The sequence below is a fragment of the Amphiprion ocellaris genome, chromosome 17 (assembly GCF_022539595.1).
Source record: "Amphiprion ocellaris isolate individual 3 ecotype Okinawa chromosome 17, ASM2253959v1, whole genome shotgun sequence".
Lineage (NCBI taxonomy): Eukaryota > Metazoa > Chordata > Actinopteri > Pomacentridae > Amphiprion > Amphiprion ocellaris.
In genome coordinates, this window is record NC_072782.1 from 24,191,257 (window position 1) to 24,212,223 (window position 20,967).

The 20,967-nt window shown below is 39.6% G+C and overlaps 2 protein-coding genes across 3 annotated transcripts in view; both read left to right on the forward strand.

The window, feature by feature from the left end:
* Positions 1–9,866, forward strand: part of ror2 (receptor tyrosine kinase-like orphan receptor 2) — a 47,344-nt gene extending 37,478 nt beyond the window's left edge. Inside the window, exons 5-10 of one of the 2 annotated variants that reach the window (XM_055019413.1) lie at positions 60–95; positions 2,129–2,250; positions 4,143–4,457; positions 4,783–5,037; positions 6,512–6,717; positions 7,254–9,866. In XM_055019413.1, the coding sequence (XP_054875388.1) occupies positions 60–95; positions 2,129–2,250; positions 4,143–4,457; positions 4,783–5,037; positions 6,512–6,717; positions 7,254–8,714 (2,395 nt within the window). In that variant the 3' untranslated portion in view covers positions 8,715–9,866. The remainder of the gene's footprint in view (positions 1–59; positions 96–2,128; positions 2,251–4,142; positions 4,458–4,782; positions 5,038–6,511; positions 6,718–7,253) is intronic. The other variant, XM_055019414.1, reaches the window with a different exon arrangement.
* A 3,597-nt stretch (positions 9,867–13,463) lies between these two features.
* nfil3 (nuclear factor, interleukin 3 regulated) lies at positions 13,464–18,406 on the forward strand. The gene is made up of 2 exons (XM_023286314.3): positions 13,464–13,657; positions 15,905–18,406. Exon 2 carries the CDS (start codon positions 15,986–15,988, stop codon positions 17,147–17,149), a length of 1,164 nt encoding a protein of 387 aa, XP_023142082.2. The 5' UTR covers positions 13,464–13,657; positions 15,905–15,985; the 3' UTR covers positions 17,150–18,406.
* Positions 18,407–20,967: the final 2,561 nt, after the last annotated feature.

Here is a 20,967-nt window from a genome sequence, read left to right on the forward strand (position 1 = left end):
GCTTAAAAAGAATGGGTCAAGCACAATTATGTACCTATTCTTCATTGTCTCCTTCACAGGCTTTTCCACGTTGGTACAGAGCTGTGCACTTCAAGGTGGCTTTTTTTTTTTTTTTTTTTTTTTTGCTTTTGCAATGCTCCCAGCAGCTTCTTATGCAACCATGCAGCCACAATTTAAGAGTTCAAGGATGGACTGACTTGCTTGTGGAAGAATTGACCACATTGCTCCCCAATCCCTTGGGTGTATCCAACCCCAGCCAGCTAAAAATAGATTATTTTGATGCCACCTCAAATGCATGTCCCTTTTGATACGCTGCACTTTTGAGGTGCAGCACTAAAGCATCCTTAGTTGGGGGATTTGCTCCATTGCTCCTTTATTTTAAGCAGTTCGAGAAGAATGTGAGCAGAGTGCTGAGTGCCTTGTACAGCAACTGCGGTGCCGTATAATCAGCATTCCAGGTATACCATGTTGTCTTCTTGCCTGTAATTTGTACAGCATTACAGGTATGGAACACAGGAATTACTTAGGATTAGTGCAGACCCAGAAACTTGATAGTATTATAGGCAGGTTTGCATGCCACCCACAGCTCATTAGTGACCAGCTCTGATACATATACAACGGCTAGGACCATCTGTTTCCACGTCTGTGTGCAAGCTGATCTGTTTACATCCTGTTTTTGCAGTGTCTGCTGCATGGAATAACTTTTGGACAACAACAACAAAGAGACGATTTTGATCTATGAAAAATCTTCAGGAAAAATAAGGGAATAAGGGCGTCTCAACAGTGTCTGTCCTGGTATTTGTTTATTGATTTTGAGAAAGAAAATGAAGAGGGAAAGCAAACAATAGACACTTAAAGCACAAATATAAAGCATAACATGAAATGTCATATATAAAATTCACCAATCCCTCAAACTCCCCAATAACAAAAAAGCAGAAATAAAAAAACGTCCTACTCCTAGTAGCATTTACTTCACATTAGAGCTTTTGTTACCTTTTTGAGACTTGAAAGAGTATTTTGCATGTATGTTGTACTCCAGAAATAAATGTTTTGATCTTATAGTACTGAGTGGTAATTGTGGCAGTGATGACCAGTACTGTGTTTTAGCTTCTCAAAATAAATCTAAGCATTATCTCCACAGTCCCTCAATGTTTTGCACTTTGCACTTGAATTTCTGCACTGTATGAAAGCTATAGTTATTAGAGTCTGAATACTACTGGATTTTGAGGACCATATGGAAGGGTTTTCAGAATCTATTAATATTATACATACTTAGGAGCTGATAATCATGATCATCCATTAAATATGGTCAGTACAGAACTGAAGCCAAGATATGTGCTGTGTATGTCTTGGGTGCAGGCGCCTAACACCCAGGAAAGAATGCTGTCTCTACGCTGTTGGCACTAATGACATCTTTGAGGCAACAAGCCACATCTGCTGCATAATGGACACAGATGTGGAAGGTCTACGGCAATTTTTTGCTTGGAGTTCCATAAGTGATGAATATGGCTATGTGGTAGACAGCCTATTTCAAAACAATACAGTTAAATGACTTCAAAGATCCTTCAAAGTTCTGAACTGTGATTTCTTTTGTTACTTATCAGCCGGCATATTAGGACACACGAAAAACCGTTTTATCGGTTATCAATCAATCAGTCAATCAAAATTGATTTGTAAAGCCCTTTACAACAGCGCAAAGGGTGACCAGAGTGCTTCATAGTGAAAAACAAGAGAATCACTTCAAACAATACAATAACTTAAAATAGGACAAACAATCACACTCGCGCTCACAAATTTAGAATAATCAATTCATTTCAGCACATTTTTGGACCGTGGGAGGAAACCGGAGTACTTGGAGGAAACCCACACATGCAGAGGCAGAACATGCAAACTCCATACAGAAAGATCCCTGGAAGGCCAGTTATGGCTAAATTTTATTAGCTATATATTTGCCTGGTTTATTATGTTGTCACACTTACTGAATGTAGTTATAGCAGATTTGATAAGTGGCTTCTGTAAAAATGTACACTGAAGCTTAAATGTACAATATTGTGTTTTGTTTTGTTTTTTTTTTCCACCGGCCTTTTAAACCATTTGTGTCTAAAGTTCAGCTTGTTTTTCTTCTCAGGTCGCATGACAAAGGTTTCTGTCAGCCATACCGAGGCATTGCCTGTGCACGATTCATTGGTAACCAGAGCATCTATGTTGAGTCTCTACAGATGCAGGGGGAGAGTGAAAACCGCATCACTGGTAAGAAAATTAACTGGCCCTCTAAGTTATCCCATATTACACTACCGCCAGTACAGAATTGTGTATAATTTTAACAAGTAACATACCTGCAGTGATTGGAATTCAATGAAACTGTAACCATTTGGACTATTAGCATTTGTTGAACTCACTTAATCCAACACATGCCACATGCATGAACTACTACACTGTTGGCAAATAGGGTTTAGAAACTGAGGTTATTTGAACCCTTGGCCTTGGTATCCACAAAGAAGGTGACGCACTGAGTGCACCACTGGGGAGATATGGTTTTCTACACATCTTCTCACAACCAGAGGCAGTGATATTACATGTGAACTCATTTATTGTCAAAATGCTGGTGATGAAATTCAGAAGAAATGACACAAAATTCTACTGATTTCACTTGTATTATCAGATACTTTGGTCAAGTTTGATCAAACATTCGGCAAAGTAGAAAATGCAGTACAGACAGTACTAAATACAGTGAGAAACTGAAATTCACGATAGAGTCACCGTTTGAAATTATTGTGTATTTGTTAACTGTTTTTGTATATTTTAAAAAAAAATAAAGTCAGTTAAAATACAAAGTGCTTAACAAATTTATTAGACCACCTGTAATAAAAATGAGGGAACACTGATATTTTAGAAATCTGTCAAAAACTTGTTTCAAATTAAAACTTCTATTGTTATTTATTAGACAAATAACAAACTGGAACAACTAAATAGTCCTTATTCACATATATTAACCAAAAATATTAGTATTGTGTATGACCTCCTTTGGCCCTGATAACAGCTTGTGTTCTTGCTGCCATTGTTTTTTATGCACTTTTCCACAGTCTTTTTTGTTACTGAGTTCCCGGACAAAAACACACCGATGCTGACTCAAGAGTTCAAACTTGGACTCATCCGTCGAGATTGCCTTCTTCCAGTCATCTACAGTCCAGTGTTTGTGCTCCCTGGCAAATTTTAGATGTTTTTGGATGCTTGCAGACCTCAATAATGGCTTCTTAGCAACTACTATTCTCTGTAAGCCTTGTTCCTTCAGGCATCTGCTTTTGGTCTTTCTAGAGACTGTCTTGGATTGTGATCTAGAAGCATTAATCTCTCTCTGAAGATCAACAGTGTTCTTCCTTCTGTCTTTAGTACTTCAAATCTTGAGGTGCCTGACATTTGCTTCAATTAGCTTTCATTTTTGGCCTCTTCCTTGGTGCAATCGAGTCCAAGACATACTTGACCACACAGTGAGAACACTTTATGTCTTGCGCTATTTGTCTCAAAGACCATCCAGCATCATGAAGTGCTTTAAATCGGACTCTGTCTTTCTCAGTGAGTTCCTTACGCTTCACCATTTTGAACAGGAGAGATGAATTTTATACTGAATTTGCATTTTCATACACAAATTCGAGCTAACACACTGGAATTCCCTGAGAAGTCAGAAATTAATCAAGAGTAACATACTACCACTAAAACTTTTTTTTTCTGTTCAGGAATGCAAGCAAATAACTGTAATTTGTCATCTCATTAAAGATAGAATTTTGATTAAAGAGCTTCCACGTACCATTACAGAGACATTCAAAAATATTCTGGTAATCAGCAATACTGTTAATTTATGGCAGTGGTGGCAAACACCTTACACTGGGTGGTGGTCTAAAAAATTTGTTTAGCAATATATATAAAATCTCATATAAAATCTTTACGGGCAGCTTTGCTGCTTCATTGCTTGGGCTACCTTGTTTTTCCTGCCAGTAGCATATGCTTGTCTCAAAGATTAAGCCATGCAAATCGAAGTACACACAGCCGGTACAGTGAAACTGCAAATGGCTCATTAAATATTTGAGTTCCCTAAATCATATGGCATACAGTTCAAACATATTCCTCTCTTTCCTCCCTTCAAGCTGCCTTCACTATGATTGGCACCTCCACCCACCTATCAGATCAATGCTCCAGGTTTGCCATCCCATCCTTCTGCTACTATGTCTTCCCCCTGTGTGACGAGGGCTCAAGGGGTCCTCGGCGTCGTCAGCTCTGCCGAGATGAGTGTGAGGCCCTGGAGAATGACCTTTGCCAGGCTGAGTACACCATTGCCAGATCCAATCCAATGATCCTGATGCAGCTCGAGCTCCCCAGGTGCCACTTACTGCCACGGCCAGGCACACCTGATGCCTCTTCCTGTATGAGGATAGGAGTGCCACCAGAAAAACTGGGTTCATGTAGGTGGATGCGACGGCATGCACGTGTTACAATTAATGCTGTAAAACACACAATAGGGAAGATTTAGTTTGTGTATTAGCACAATTCTAGTAGATAGAAGGCTGAGCTCAATCTTGTGTCTTTTGTGTTAAATTTTCCACTGTAGACAGTATATGGTTAGCAATGGGTATTATAATGACTTGGAGCAGAGGAAAGCCTGTTTCACAATACATGGTAATTAATACATTATGTGTCTTGGTTGCATTAAGTTCCATAAAGAAAATGTGAGACACCTCTCTTATAGTGTGTAGGCATATCTGTAGTGAGTCACTGTCTGCTCTACAGATTCGCCCTCAGACAACAGCTGCTACAATGGAAGTGGTGCTGACTATAGGGGCACAGTCAGCATCACTAAATCTGGTCACCACTGCCAGCCGTGGAGCGTTCAATACCCTCACAGTCACCACCTGTCCCAGGAGTATCCCGAGCTTTGGGGAAGTCACAACTTCTGTCGTAATCCAGGAGGCCTGATGCAGGCGCCATGGTGTTTTACGCTGGACCCTCAGGTCCGGTTGGAACTATGTGACATTCAACCCTGCAGTAAGTACCACCATACAGTATGTTGTCTTTAAGCTCATTTGGATGGTAACTTTTTCAGGTTATTCTAAAATAAAAGAATTTTGAGAATAATTATTTTATTGTGTGAATAAAAGATGGAAACAGTGAGAAATGATCTACATATGCCTAATTCTTACCGAGAGGTTGCCGTATGCCAATGCCCTCTCTTTCTTAATGTCACATGCCAACAGTAGTGCATTTTCATGGTTGCAATTAAGGCTCTTTTAGGTCAGACCCTCATAATGTAAATGTGATGACAATGTCAAATAAGTACCTGAGTAACTTTTATTTAAAAGTCAGAGTAGTAATCAGACTTAAAACATTTGTGTGAAACTTCCAACATGGGTCAAGGCTAAACTGAATATAATCACACTTAAGCAGAGGCAACACAAACACAGGCACAGGGTAAAACATGCACAGAGACATCAAGTTAGACAGTTTAATTTTATTGTCATCTCAACAAAAATATGTCTTTGTTTTTAATCATAAACAACAGTGGCAAATATAAGGTTCAACATATGTTTGTGGGTAGTGGTATCATCCAGTGCAAAAAAAGAGTAATATGCTGTTTACAAATGGCAGAATTGAATCATCTAACAGTAATATACCAAGATGAGTCATCAGCATGTGACACTCTACATTCTTTTTTTCTAATTTAGTGGTGTTGCGTTCTGTGCTAAAAAACATAAACTGTGTTTTTCAAATAACATTCAATCCACGATCAGTGTGTCAAGAAATTAACTCTGTGTTTTAAGATCATAATCAAGAGACTATTTAGTACAAATGAACTTTTTCTAATTTATTTAGTTTAATTAATAATCTATCCCTTTTTCATCTTTTGTCCGACTGTATGACCTTTGTTAAAGTCACATGATGGGGAGTGTGGAAATGCTTTATTACTCTGAACGGTTTCCACTCCTTAGAGCATCTGGCACTTACACTGAATCTCTGCTGCATCAAACTCACAGTTACATTGTACTGTATATCTGTAATGTGTTATTTTGAATTGGAATTCAAGTGGAAATGCAGCTTGTCTCTTTGTTATATTTTTTGTCATAAATGCTTTAAGTATTGTTGGACCCTAATTTGTTTTTTTTTCTGATACTTGTTTGATTTACTTTTTATGGTATAGAATGCATTTGTTGTACTAAGAGCAGACCAGCTGTAACTGATAGCATTACTCTTGCACCATGAGAGTGGATATGTCTGGGTGATGTTGTTATTTGTCAGCTGATGAGAGCAGACTGATGCCCCACTAACTACTGAATTGAAGGCACATGTTTCTTTGTTAGTGAACAGCCTGCAATATTGTAGAGCAATAAATCAGCTTGTGTTTTATGTGTGCTGATAGCACAGGCAATATGTTTGCACGAAAAGGAAATGACCACTGTTAGAATGACCATATTACAAAGCACGGAACATTATTTGTTGTTGTCTTTATTATCTTACTTTCCAGAGCCACCAGAAAATCCCAGGAAGGAGATCCTGTTCATTCTAATCCCTGCAATTGCTATTCCACTGATCATCGCTTGCCTCTTCTTCCTGGTTTGCATGTGTCGCAATAAACAAAAGCCTCCAACTGACACACCACCTCGCTGCCAGCTCAGTAGCTCATCCAGCCAGGACATGGAACTGTCTCTCCTCAATCAGCCAAAACACCAGGTAACACAAACACACAGTACAGAGGTTTGTTGCTATAGAGGTCCTCAATTTGCATTCTTTCTGTATGGCTGTGTTCTGACTGCATTAGAAAATGCTCCTCATTTCAAAGGATTCTAGTAAAATAAAGGATTAAGAAGAAAATCAATGATGATGTTGCACAATAAAGTTGAAATCATACAGGCTTTTGAATTACATGTAAACTCAGGCACCTATACAAGATGAAGCTTCAAAATGATTTCATAAAATAGGTCTCACCTTAAGATCCCTGTAATTTCAGTTTACTGTGCACTAGTTAGTAGCATGTACAGTACAAATGAACAAACGTTTACACTACTACAATGGATATAGTGAATTTGGAATGTTCTGGACCCCTGAGCTCACTAACGCAGATGTTTTTTTTTTCTAAAGAAGTGCTCTTTTAGATCCGAACACTTGTTAAAAGTGAATGTGACCTCTATACAACTACAAAAGAACTGTCCAGTTTTATTGTTAGCCATACACTTTGATGATATGTATTTATTCCTTTCTGGCTACAGGCCAAGCTGCGGGAGATTAACATGTCAGCTGTGCGATTTATGGAAGAGCTCGGAGAGGATCGCTTTGGCAAGGTTTACAGGGGCCACCTGTATGGTACATCGCCTGGTGAGCAGACTCAGGTGGTTGCCATCAAGACCTTAAAAGACAAAGTTGATGCCACTCTTTGTGAGGAATTTCGTCATGAAGCCACGCTCCGTTTTCACCTACAGAATCAAAATATTGTGTGCTTGCTCGGTGTGGTCACCAAAGAGCAGCCAATGAGCATGATATTCACCTATTCCAGCCTAGGTGACCTGCATGAGTATCTGGTAATGCGTTCTCCCAACTCAGATATTGGCAGCTCAGATGATGACAAGACAGTCAAATCCACACTGGAGCAAGCTGATTTCCTCCATGTTATCACCCAGATTGCTGCTGGAATGGAGTACTTATCCAGTCACCAAATAGTCCATAAGGACCTTGCTGCCCGAAACATTTTGGTCTTTGATAAACTCAGTATCAAAATCCTGGATCTGGGCCTGTTCAGAGATGTCTACTCTGCAGATTACTACAATCTCATGCAAGCCTGTCCTTTCCCTATTCGATGGATGTCCCCAGAAGCTATTACATACTGCAAGTTCTCCACCGACTCTGACATCTGGTCTTATGGTGTGTTGCTATGGGAGACATTCAGTTACGGTCTTCAACCGTATTGTGGCTACTCTAACCATGATGTGATTGAGATGGTGCGTAGCCACCAGCTACTCCCTTGTCCTGATGATTGCCCAGCCTGGATTTATACCCTTATGCTGGAGTGCTGGAGTGAATTTCCCGCTAGAAGGCCTCGTTTCAAAGACATCCATGCGCGTCTGCGTTCCTGGGAGAGCCTGTCCAACTACAACAACTCTGCTCAGACTTCTGGTACCAGCACCAACACTACCCAGACCAGCTCTCTCAGCACCAGTCCGGTCAGTAACATTAGCATGTGCACAGTGAATGCATCACGCTATGCCAGCCCGAAAAAGAGTTCACCATTTCATCAGCCCCAGTTCATGTCAATTAAGGGTCAAATGCATCGGCCAATGGTGCCCCCGCAGCTCTACATCCCTGTCAATGGGTATCACCCCGTGCCAGCATACCCATACCTGCAGAACTTTTACCCCATGCAAATACCCATGGCAATACCCCACCAGCAGATTCACCACCCACCACTAATGGTTAACAAAGCTGGTTCCCACCATAGTGGCAGTGGATCCACATCTACAGGCTATGTCACCACTGCCCCTTCCAACACTTCTGTCACAGAGCGAGCGGCTTTGCTAAATGAGGGCTCAAAGACCAATGATGAAGACTTGGCCGATGAAGCATCCAAGGAAGAGCTAAGCCAAAACAAGGACTTATCAGTGCCTGAAACAGAATTGCTTGGTGACCATGAGGCTCATCAAGCTGACGAATTGGTGATCAAGTTGTCAGACACATAAGTTTGCGCTGTTGGAATGCAATTAGAGCTGAAATATTCTATGAGCTGCGCTTTCCCGGCAAAAATTCAGCGAGCAGCATGTGAAGTGAAGGCAGCAATTTTGGAAACTGAATGTCTTTTATGTGTTTCATAGGTCATACACTTGAATGTCAAGTCTGTCTCGTGCCTCTCAGATCCCTGTGCCATGAATTAAGCAAAATGAATTGTGCAATTATTTTTTAAATCATGTTTTTATAATATTGCCATTCAGAAGAATTAATGTCATTGCCGTTGCTGTGCAACACAGATGTTTTTCTTAGCTTTACAAGAGTACTTTAGGGGTTGCCTTGATATACTTTTTGCCTTCTCTCGTGGTCCCAGTGTTTAAAGCTGCTGTTCATTTTCATTTGCCAAGACTGTTCACAATGCCCCCAGTGCCCACTCTCCCACCTTTGATGCCGTAATCCTCTACACAAGCACTGTGGGCTACCAATATGGAATGCTAGTTCAACAAAAAGTGAGATGATCTATCACCCAGTTGTATTCACTGGAATGCAGAACCAACCCTGAGGTACTGCTAACCCGTAACAGATTGAAGGTTTCTGTAGTGTTGGACAGGGGTTTTGCTCATATGCAACTCAGCAGCGTGTAATGACAGTTTAGAGGTTAATATTCTGAGGTTTGTGAAAGCCACAATCAGAAAACAAGAAATGTATGATGAAGAGAAATGTTGTAGGAGTTTTGACTTAACCTATGAGTGACTTCTTTAGTAATTCTCACTTCGATGCATTTTGGAGCTTAACTCTATCAATCAAAATAAGAATAAGAACAAAGAATTTTCAGGATAATGACAAAGGATTGATTCCATGGGACATTTTTTTTATTTTTATTTTTTACATGTGATTGGTACTTTTAACATCACCTTTGATAACCAAGTTATATAGATTTTTAATTTATGTACTTTATTTGTAAAATTACCAAGTTTGTTAATAGAATGTCTTCTCCATGATGTTTCTTTTTTTCCCAAGCAATTTTTTTTGCTTGCCACATATTGGAATATCAAAGTCATATAAATAAAGTTTTGTATTTCCCTCATGTAGAGAGGTTACTAAAAATATACTTTCTTCTTTCTATATATTCTTTTCTGATTCAAATAAAAAAAAATTGCACCTTTCCACTTGGTTGATTTGTTAGGATGATATCTAATGTTAATCAAGCTTCACAACAATATTTTCAGCATATGTTAAAGCTGGTTTTAAAGAACATAGGTTTAATAAAATAAACTTAACTTACTTGTTCACATGTCAAGGTGTGGTGTATGTCAGGGTGACACAGAAATTCAAGGAGTTGGGACTTTGGGATATAATCCTTGACCAATGTCAAGGATTATATCACAAAGTTTCTTGTAGTTGTACAGGGAAATATAATGGCTACAACTTCCTGTTACCAATAGTTGGTGCTACGGCTATAATTCACTTTTAGCATGTGGGTGTCTTCTGACCTGGACTGTTGTCCAGCATATGAAATTTGGGATAGATTGGATCATGTGCAGCTGAGATACAAATACTTTCGTTGTCATGGCGAGACATCGAAATTCTCTGTGCCGCCACATACATGTCATTTGACAAAAACTCACAGTTTCCCCACGAATCATCATCAATGTCCTAAGGCTCATCTCAGAACACCAGTCTTATACAACGTGGCCCAACCAGACAATGTAAGAAAAATCCTAAAACCTGCTTTATACCAGTTATGCCACTGATACTGAAGTGTAATGCAGCACTGCTAAAACACAAACTTTTTTTCATGGGACAAAATACAGCATTGTAGTGGGTGACACGTGTTTTGTTATTGTCTTTGTACTGTTTTGTTTTTCAGGATTCACACAAGGGTACATTCAGGCATACAAAATTCTCAGAAACAGACACAGTGGTTTCTGTGGGATGGTATGCAGCTGCCATTTTGGGGCGAAAGTCCAGGTACAAGCGCATTCAGATTCCCAACGGCTATACAACAGCGACCCCTAGAGGTGTAACAATAAACTGTGAGGAAAGGAGCGAATGAAGTGATGTAACAAAGTAACAAAGGAGCTCAACAGAGTTAACACGTCCCACAACCCTGTTTTATATATATATGTATATATATATATATATGTATATATATATATATATATATATATATATATATATATATATATATATATATATATATATATATATATATATATATATATAGAGGGAGAGATGTAAATATATATATCTAAATATAAACTTAAACATGTTTTATATTTTAGATTCTTCAAAATAGCCACCCTTTGCTTTGATTACTGCTTTGCACACTCTTGGCATTCTCTCCATGAACTTCTTGAGGTAGTCACCTGAAATGGTTTTCCAACAGTCTTGAAGGAGTTCCCAGAGATGCTGAGCACTTGTTGGCCCTTTTTCCTTCACTCTGCACAACATCTCATCCCAAACCATCTGGATTGGGTTTAGGTCAGGTGACTGTAGAGGCCAGGTCATCTGATGCAGCACTCCATCACTTTCCTTCTTGGTCAAATAGCTCTTTCACAGCCTGGAGGTGTGTTTGGGGTCATTTTCCTGTTGAAGAATAAATGATGATCCAACTAAACCCAAACCGGATGGGATGGATGTCACTGCAGGATGCTGTGGTAGCCATGCTGGTTCAGTGTGCCCAAACAAATCTCTTCTGCTTGTTGCTTTTCCATAGTAGTTGTTTCTCAGCAGCTATTTGACCATAAAGGCCTGATTCAGTCTCCTCTGAACAGTTGATGTAGAGATGTGTCTGCTACTAGAACTCTGTGTGGCATTTATCTGGGCTCTAATCTGAGGTGCTGTTAATTTGCCATTTCTGAGTCTGGTGACTTGGATGAACTTATCCTCAGCAGCAGACGTGACTCTTGGTCTTCCTTTCCTGAGGTGGTCCAGTTTTGTCATAGTGCTTGATGGTTCTTGCGACTGCAGTGACGATACATTCAAAGTTTTTGCAATTTTCCACATTGATTGACCTTCAGTTCTTAAAGTAATGATGGACTGTTGTTTCTCTTTACTTAGCTGATTGTTTTTTGTTTTTATTTTTTGCCATAATATGGATTCTAACAGTTGTCAAACAGGGCTGTCAACTGTGTACGAACCTGACTTCTGCACAACACAACTGATGGTCCCAACCCCATTAAGAAGGCAAGAACTTCTGCAAATGAACCTTGACAAAGCACACCTGTGAAGTGAAAACCATTTTAGGTGAAAACCTCATGAAGCTCATGAAGAGAATGCCAAGGATTTGCATAGCAGTAATCAAAGCAAAGGATAGCTACTTGGAGGAATTTAACATATAAAACATATTTAGGATAATTTCATAATTGTCTGTTTGCTACATAATTGCATATATCTTGCTTCATAGTTTCAATGTCTTCAGTATGTATCTACAATGTAGAAAGTAGTAAAAATAGAGAAAAAAAACACTAAATGAGAAGGCTTGTCCAAACTTTTGACTGGAAGTGTATATATAATAAATTCAAGGATGCAAGGATATTTATTGTCATTGCATTTCTGCAATGAAACTTTGTTGGCACTTCCAAAAAAAAAAAAAACAAAAAACCCCAAAACAACATAGTATAACAAACAATGAACAGCTGTATAAACAAGTATTAAATATATATATATGCAAGCTAATAGAACAAGTATTTAAAAAAATGTAAAACCGTAGTAGTGCAATGTGAAAAATAGTGAAATATTAAATTAAATATAATAAAAATGTATTAAATAAAAATGTATAGAACAATGCTGTGAAATTCCCTTCAGACCATTTAACTTAATTAGTAAACTTAGTTACTAAACTAACTTTTCGTGAGTACTGTAAGTTTCAGTTATCAAGATAAATTTCTTGCATGTGAGAGCTCATCCAGCAATAAAGCTTTTTCTGGCTCTGATTTATGTCTTTTGTTACTGTTGTGCAATTTTATTTCCCTAAAAATTCTGATATTGAGCTCATTTGTCTTTGCAATATGTGCTTTTTCCATTTGCAGATTCTGTTTTTTTCACATTTGAGCATTTTCCATTGTATTTCCTTGTTTTATCTATTAATTAATCGTATTTAATTTCAACTTAGAATATGTTTAGGTAATGGTGTTTATGCGCTTTACTTTCCACAGTTTACATGCAATAAAATATTTTACAGTGGTATTGCCAATTATATTTAAATTAAAAAAAAAATAATAATAATGTTTGAGTCACCACGGAATATCTTAATAACATTATGAAGTCTTTGCAGGAGGCAGTGGTTTGTTTATGATATTTTGTCAAAAATTGCTATTACTTTGACATATATTCATTCATGTATTTATTATTAATACAGCTCGTTGAATAAGTATAACTATTATTTGTTCATACATATTTAATTATATTCGCCCACCAGCTAGTCTACTGTAGTTAGCAGTACTCCATATGCTCACACTGAGGGGTGCTTTGCAAAACTTGTGTACCTATTTATGCAACGGCTGCGGCAATGTGAATATTAAATATGTCTGGAAGATTTTGTTTTTGTAAAAACCCTTGAAAATCGCAGCGCGGTGCAAAAAAACTCACAGACGCTCACATTTCACGCGCACTGTGGACGGTGATGTACATGTTCAGCGAGATTTGAGCTGTCCGACGAAGCCAACAGTCATTGGCTGAAGCTGGAGAATGCTGCATTCCGATTGGCTGCAGCGGCTGCCATTTAATCTCACACTGCCAATACACTTAATCACTGACCTACTAACACAGATCCATGAGTCACTGGCCACCTTGAGAAGAACAAGACAAGGGAGAGGAGCGAGTTTCTTCTGAACTTGTAAGCTGTTGGAGACTAATTACCTTATTAAATCGGTGGAAGTCGTATTCTGCTTCTTTGAGATTGATACGCGGCGGAAAACCAGACCAACCCCCCCCGAACCAGGTGTTATAAAAGGTACAGATTGATTTGAGGTAAATATGAAGTATTTGGGCGAGTGTTGCACAGCATTTTAAAGGATGGTGTTGTGTTTACGTGCTCGGAAGAACGCCGCACAATGGAGCAGTGCATAGCTAGTTTATAGTTCTGTCAAGTGGCCGACCTCTTTGTTTTCTTACATAAAATCCGTTTTAAACGTCGAACAATCGTACTAGTGCATTTATTATAGGTGTGAAAGTTTCTGTTCGAAGTGATATATATTGGCTATCATCTCAGTTTTTTTTATTACACCGTATTAGGAGTCCACTTGTGCATAGCCGATGAAAGCAGAATAATGGCTAAAGGCTGTAGGAGACATGTAGTGAATAGTATTCAGGAACGTGGGCCAGTCGCAGTAGTTGGTGGATTGCAACACTATGTTGTAACCAAAGAAATGAGGTCTGTGTGGGTGACCATAATGAGTCAGTATAAGTACTTCAACTACGGTAATGAAGCAGCATTTTTTTTCCTGTTGTAGAGCTGTTTGTGTAGATTGTTCTAACATTGTACTTTCAGGGCGTATAAACCCTCCAGCCCAGTATCATGAGTAAGCAGGCCAGTGATGTCATGAACACAATGAATGGCCACATTGTTTCAGCACAGCCTGCTACACACGTCTTTAGGCCAAATTATCTAACCGACAGTCGTTATAGAGGCATGTCACTTTCAAACTGAGTGTAGCAAACGTGGAGCCACATTGTTAATGTCACACTGGCAAATATTGCAAAATGTCTGCAGCAGTGGAGTTGAGTGGCGTTCAGAGACCGGCGGTGGGTGGGGTGAGGGGGTATTGTGTAATACAGACACAATGTAGGAATCTGGGGTAATAGGACCTGATGACGAGCTGCTGCTGCCGGAAAGCCACAGCGATCCGGTCCGAGCCGTGCCATCCTACATCGAACCCGCCTGGTCCGACGGCAAACTCCAGGCTGCCTGCCCCCCAGACGGCCGCACATTCAGCCTACGTTGCAGTAACATTACCACCCATTTTTGTCACGTGTGATCCAAATATAGTCTTAATGTCATATTGCCTGTTTAGTACAGACAAAGGGGGGCGATCCTCCGCCGGTAAGGCCAGCTAGGTGATGCAAACGTCAGCATTTGTAAAATCTGTAAGTTACGTAAGAAACGTCCAACAAAGCGAAAACTAAGACTTGGAGCGGCTTCCTCTGGCAGGCGCAATGTCAAAGAACTGACTTGTTCGGTGTCATATTACGTCTTATTGAGCCACATTAAAGTAATATCGTATCAGAGGTACTGGATTATGCTCTAGTCTATTTGTCACTTAGCGATCATGTTTCTCAGTCCGATCATTTACTTCCTACATTAGATCCACGCCAAGGTCAAAATGAGGACACAAAGTTAAAACATGAAATTGTACAAAATACGTTCATAAGGGACAAAAAGAATCCGCACCAGAGATGAGGGAGTTTAGGAGAGCGATTCTCATTTGCATACACGTCAAAATTTACCTGGGAATTTTTTATTTTTTACCACACCCATAACCCTCAAAATGTCTACAGGCCATATTTTTTGCAATAGTCATAGCTGACATTAGACAGAATGTCTAACAAAAGCTTCTGGTTGCAAGCTGCATGTTGCTGTGACCCAGCTTCTGTCCAGCCACGTGTTAAGATCACAGCTGGCTGGAGTCCTTTGTCTCAACTTTGAAGCAATGGAAGCCTGCAAGTTCAAAACAGACTGAACTGCCTTTTTAGGTGACACTCTCCCTGAAAGCTTTATTATTAACCCAGGAGTAGAGATTATATTAAAACAATGTGCAGATGTAGTTTTTAAGGGAAAGTAAGCTAGAATCACTCATTATTACTTTATTGATGCCTGATAAATAATTGACTAATAGTTTTGGTTCAAGTGCCTCTTTGACCTTTGTACAGGCATTGAAATGAACAGGATAAAGATGTCAGTCATGCTTGATTCAAATTCTGTCATGCAGTTTAAAAAAATATATATTTCAAGTTATTTTTTTAAATAGTAATATCATCAGAACTGAAACAAGAGACAGCTGTGTGTCCTCATCACTGGTGTATGTGTGTATTGTTCAGATTATGGACCATACATCAAGGTTTCTCTTGAGTCGTCTAAGAGGGAGATATACCTCTTGTAATGGAAATACATTACTTTACAATATCAGTGATTGACAATGTGATTAACTTTCTTTTAACGTAACACCTACATGTAAACCCTCTCTCGTCTGTTGTTCCACAGATTTTTCACCTCAAGTGGATTAATTCAGTGGGGCCCTTACAATTGCTGCATACAAGCATTATGGTATTCAGTTGAAGACCTATGAACGGTGATATTATGCAATCAGTCAAGCAGGAGGTAGACTCCAGTGAGTCCTACAGTGGAGAGGATGCTCTGGTTCTGGCTGTGGCCTTACAAGGAGCTAACAGAGACCTGATAGGCCACAAAATCTCTGCAATTCCTTTCAAGACTAAGTCTACATGTCGCAGAAAAAGAGAGTTTATCCCAGAGGAGAAGAAAGACACCCTTTACTGGGAGAGGCGTCGTAAAAACAATGAGGCAGCCAAGCGCTCGAGGGAAAAGCGGCGCATAAACGACATGGTGCTTGAGAACAAGCTGATGGCCCTTGGAAAAGAAAATGCCTCCCTCAAGGCTGAGCTGCTGTCACTGAAGCTGAAGTTTGGCCTGATGAGCTCAGCAGCATATGCCCAAGAAGTCCAGAAGTTATCCAGGTCCACCTCAGTCAACTTCTGTCAGGAGTTTGTTCCTCCCAGTATTAGCCAAAGTTCTACCAGCAGAGATCTGGAGCCTCCTCACCTGCGCAGCAGCTGCATATCAGTCATCAAGCATTCACCTCAAATACCTGAGACGTGCACAGCAACAGAGGGTAGCTTTACTTTCTGCAGGACTGCAAATGTCAAGCAAGAACCAGCAGATAACGCCAGCTGTGCACAAGGAAGGAGTAGTCCTTATGAGCTCTATAAACTCTGCAGGGCCAGCACTTTGCCTGGAATCTACACTCAGCCTGCCTCATTCATGCAGATTACTAGGTCATCCAGTAACTCACCCCGGAGCTCAGATGATGGTGCTGTAAGCAAATCATCAGATGGTGAAGATGAGCAGCAGGTCCCCAAAGGGTTGGTGCCATCTGTTGCTGACCCAAGAAGTGTCATCGTCTCCACACACAAAGTGCCGGATACCTCTTCTTCAGCTTTGCCGCATAAACTGCGGATCAAATCCAGAACTATTCAAATTAAAGTAGAGGCCATTGATCCGGAATACGAGCCCTCTGGAAAGTCCTCTCTTGTCAGTGTTTCAGAGGGAGAATGCTACCAGATCACTCAGGACCCTTCAGAGGACATGCAGGCCTCCCACTGTCCTTTGTCAGTGCAGGTCAGCAATATGCAGAACTGGACCCACCATTCAGAGCAGTGGCATAAAAGCAGCACAGTGACATTGCAGGGTGGCTGGAAGAGTTCAAATTGAACGCTGAGCCCTGTCTCAGACAAAACAATTGTTGATGTAAAAGAAACTTAATTCTAGCACTCAAGTGCTGAGGGCTTGTATCTAAAACAGGGCCTTGCTACCTGCTGATAGAGTCAACCAGAAGCACCACTGATCTTCATGAGTCATCAACAAAAGGATGATCCTCTGAATGACCATCATATGTTTTGCGTTTCCACTGGATTCACTATTGCACTGTGGGGTTGACATGTGGGCTAAACCATGCTTTGATTTGATGCATTTTTAAATACAAAGTGTTTAAGTAATGCCAGAGTCTCAAATAATTGCTTTCTGCGTGGACACTCAAAAGCTGTTTGCTAATATAATCTGAAGGGGAGTTGAATTACATGTACAATAAGCACTGACATGGTGAATTCAGTACTATGTACGATACCCCAGCACAAATTCCAACATCAAAGTTATACTCACCACTCTGCTCCTCAGTTTTTCTTCTCTAACACAAATTTTCTTTCATTCATTCATTCAATCGATTTCAGACTGACTTTTTTAAACCTCTGTTATGTTACAATTAATGCAATTTAGCACTTCTTCCAATTTTTTAAACATATATTACTGTTGTAGTCTGTTAAGAACAGATGAGGGTACACCCTTAAATTTACTGGTAATTGTAAATAGTCTTTTTGTTTAAAAATGAATAATTGGCAGCTGAGTGGTAAGCATGACATGATTGTTTGATCAGAATCACTGCTGAAATGTACATGATATTAAATGTATTCAGTGTCATCTTCCTCCATGTTTAGAAAATAAACGTTGCCGAATTGTTGTTTGCATTAACAAATTAGCAAATGAAAACAGCAGCATATAAGAAATATGAATCTCAGATGAATCTGTTTCATGTAAACACCTGGTTCTCTCTGCAGCATTTGTGGTTTACTCCGGGATATCTGCACACTCTGGACACTGAGAAACTACTGTAAATTGTTTATCAATTGTGTGTGACAGACATCATTAATGTGAAAGGCACTGGTATGTGTGAAGCCTTTATTTTTCTTTTCTAAGATTATTTCTGACTGTTGTCACTGGTGTCCACCTATCAGTATACACCTGCTGTCACTGAGCACTGTTCTACTTCGATATTGTGGAGCTGGAAAATGCCCCAGTTGTTCACAGCTGCCACTTGCCTGCCTTACTGCCACTATCATTACATTTGTGGCTGGGGGCAATCTGGCCATTGTTTGCCTTAAAGCTGAAAATCCTAATTAAATCATTTTATATGGCTATTGTATCCATTTATATGTTCATATGGTGACATATTTACAGTGGTTGGAAACAGAATCTGTATCTTTCAGTATAAAGAAATATTTAGTACTGATTTGAGGATTTGGAATTTCTGAATAATTATGCAATTATTAAAATAAATTTCCTGAAGAGAACTATATAATTTAGCACTTATTATGGAAAGAGGATGTGTTTCCATCAGTACATTTCAAACTACTTAATTCAAATCAACAACTAATGCAATGTAGGGATTTTTTTAGTCAATGCAGAGTGGGTTAGTTGAACACACACAACTATGGAATTTGTTTACAGACAAAGTTGAGTGAATTACTCTTTACTTGAAATTAAACAGCACTTTCCTTCCAAGGACATTTTTACCATAACTAAGTGGTAGTTCTTTTCAGGAACTTTTTTACCCCGTGACGCTTATTGTCGCGAGTTTGCAACATCCTACTTTCATTCAGACTGCAGCTGAGATAGCGTATCCATTCACCCAATGCCGGCTTGTGCATATTCAACACGTACCTCGGAACCTTTTGCAAGCACTCGTTTCTCGTAGGACTGGTCGGAGTGGGACCTAATTATTATATATCTGCTATTATTACTATATGTGTGTTCTATGTGTAATAGACAAATGAACGCTCTCCACTTATTTTAGCATCAGCTGGAAAGCAAAAAATTCAGGCGTCAAGGGGTTAAAGTAATCCAGTACTGAGCCGTGGAGGTGTGATGGGCCTGAGAGCAGAGACAGGGGAACAGTGTCATCTGTGTCCTTAACCAACTGACAAGTTTGGATGGGTCGACCTGCAGCCATCTTTATAGAGGATGAATAGAGGTGAGAATATGTAGCCCTGTGGAGAAGCGGTACAGGTGAAGGAGAGGTTGGAGAAGGTGTTATTGACCAGCACTCTGTGACCTGTTCACAGGAAGTCTATGATCCACAGGATTAGCTGGTCCTGCAGGTGGAAGTGGGAGGGGAGTTTCTCTGCTGGGATGTGTAGCTGGAAAATGTTGAATGTGGAGAAGTCTGCAAACAGGAGTCTGGTGTTGGGTTTGTTCCAGATGCTTGTGATCTGAGTCTGAGGTTGTTCAAAGTCTTAATAGAGTTCTTTTTCAGACTGGGGACCACTGTGAAGTGTTTCCACAGCTGGGGAACTATGCTGCTGTCCATAGAACTACTGATGGACCAGGTGCTGTGTTCTCCTTGGTCCTCTTGAGGGCTCTCACCCCCTCCTCCATGCTGAAGTAGAGGAAGGGGTGCAAGATTTGGAATAATTTTAAACATCAGGCATGCAACAAAGTAAAAGAGGAAAATGTCTTTATCTTCTAGAATAATGCAGTGATGATGGTCTCTTGGCTTTTTATCTAATACTTGGAGGATTTGTTTATATAGTGAGCACACAGGTTTGTGTGAACAGGTTGCGACACTAAGACAGGAGGGGAAAAAGCACAGTGTGTTCAAAGAGATTTGCAGCTGGCAGGGACAACTGATGTCTGATGCTTTTAAAGCTATTCAAATTAAAATCAGCATCAACATTGCTGGTGACCCTAATAACTTGTTTTTCAAAAATCTGGACAGTAACATCTGGGCACACTTAGGGAAGGTCATTAATATATATGCTAAAAAATGGTCATTAAATAGACCCTGAAGGGACTCCAACTGCACAACTTGTAAATGGAAAACACATTCCCTCTCATTTAAGTAGGACGCCACACTGGTCAGGGCTTTATCGGATAAATTAAATTTAGACAAGTAATTAAATTGTCGTGATTAACTGCGTAAAATGTCTTCTTAAAGTCTAACAACAACAACAACACCGTTATCAAGGTAACATCTGATTTGTTCCACAACAAAACAGTTTGCATTTTCTGTGAGATAATGCTTTCAGAAAACAAAATGCAATGGAGGTAAACACACCATCTGAACAAAGACTTCCCTTTTCAACTATTTAATAGTTCCACATTTGCCTTTATTACTGTGACTACTGAAAACTACACCATGAAGTAGTGAATTTGACAAAGTATTTCAGCAGACCAAGGAATCACGGAGTCTGAAGCAAGCTTAAAATGCACAGGGCTGCTATAGCTATGGTCATAAAGGAAAATGAAAAACTAAACATGTACCAGTCAGGTTTTGGAGGGTGCCCTTTGAGGGTCTGTCAGTGAGGTACAAGCGACTGTCAAAATCAGCATTATGTTATCACATGGCAGCCTTGTTGTTATGGTTGGAGAAAAGACAAACAGAATAAGTGCATCATGGGTAGTGCAAGTGGTAGAATGACAACCGGATGTTTATTGTTAAAAAAAAAAAAAAAAAGCTCTAATCCGATTTATTCAAATAACATGCTATTGAGACAGCATGCCATACAGCACTGTGGCATGTTAAAAAGAGGAGAACCTCAAACAACAGATGCATTGACCTGGAGGTCTATGCATCCTGTCTTAAGTAGCATTATATATAGTTTCCTCTCAATATAAACAGGTATTTGTTTTCCTCAATACATTAAGAGAGATATATAATTTTACAATACATTTTTTTTAGCCTTTTCAAGGTGGTCTTA

What these genes read in the sequence shown, in the direction of transcription:
- nfil3 (XM_023286314.3), top strand. Translation starts at nt 15,986, where the DNA reads ATGAACGGTGATATTATGCAATCAGTCAAGCAGGAGGTAGACTCCAGT.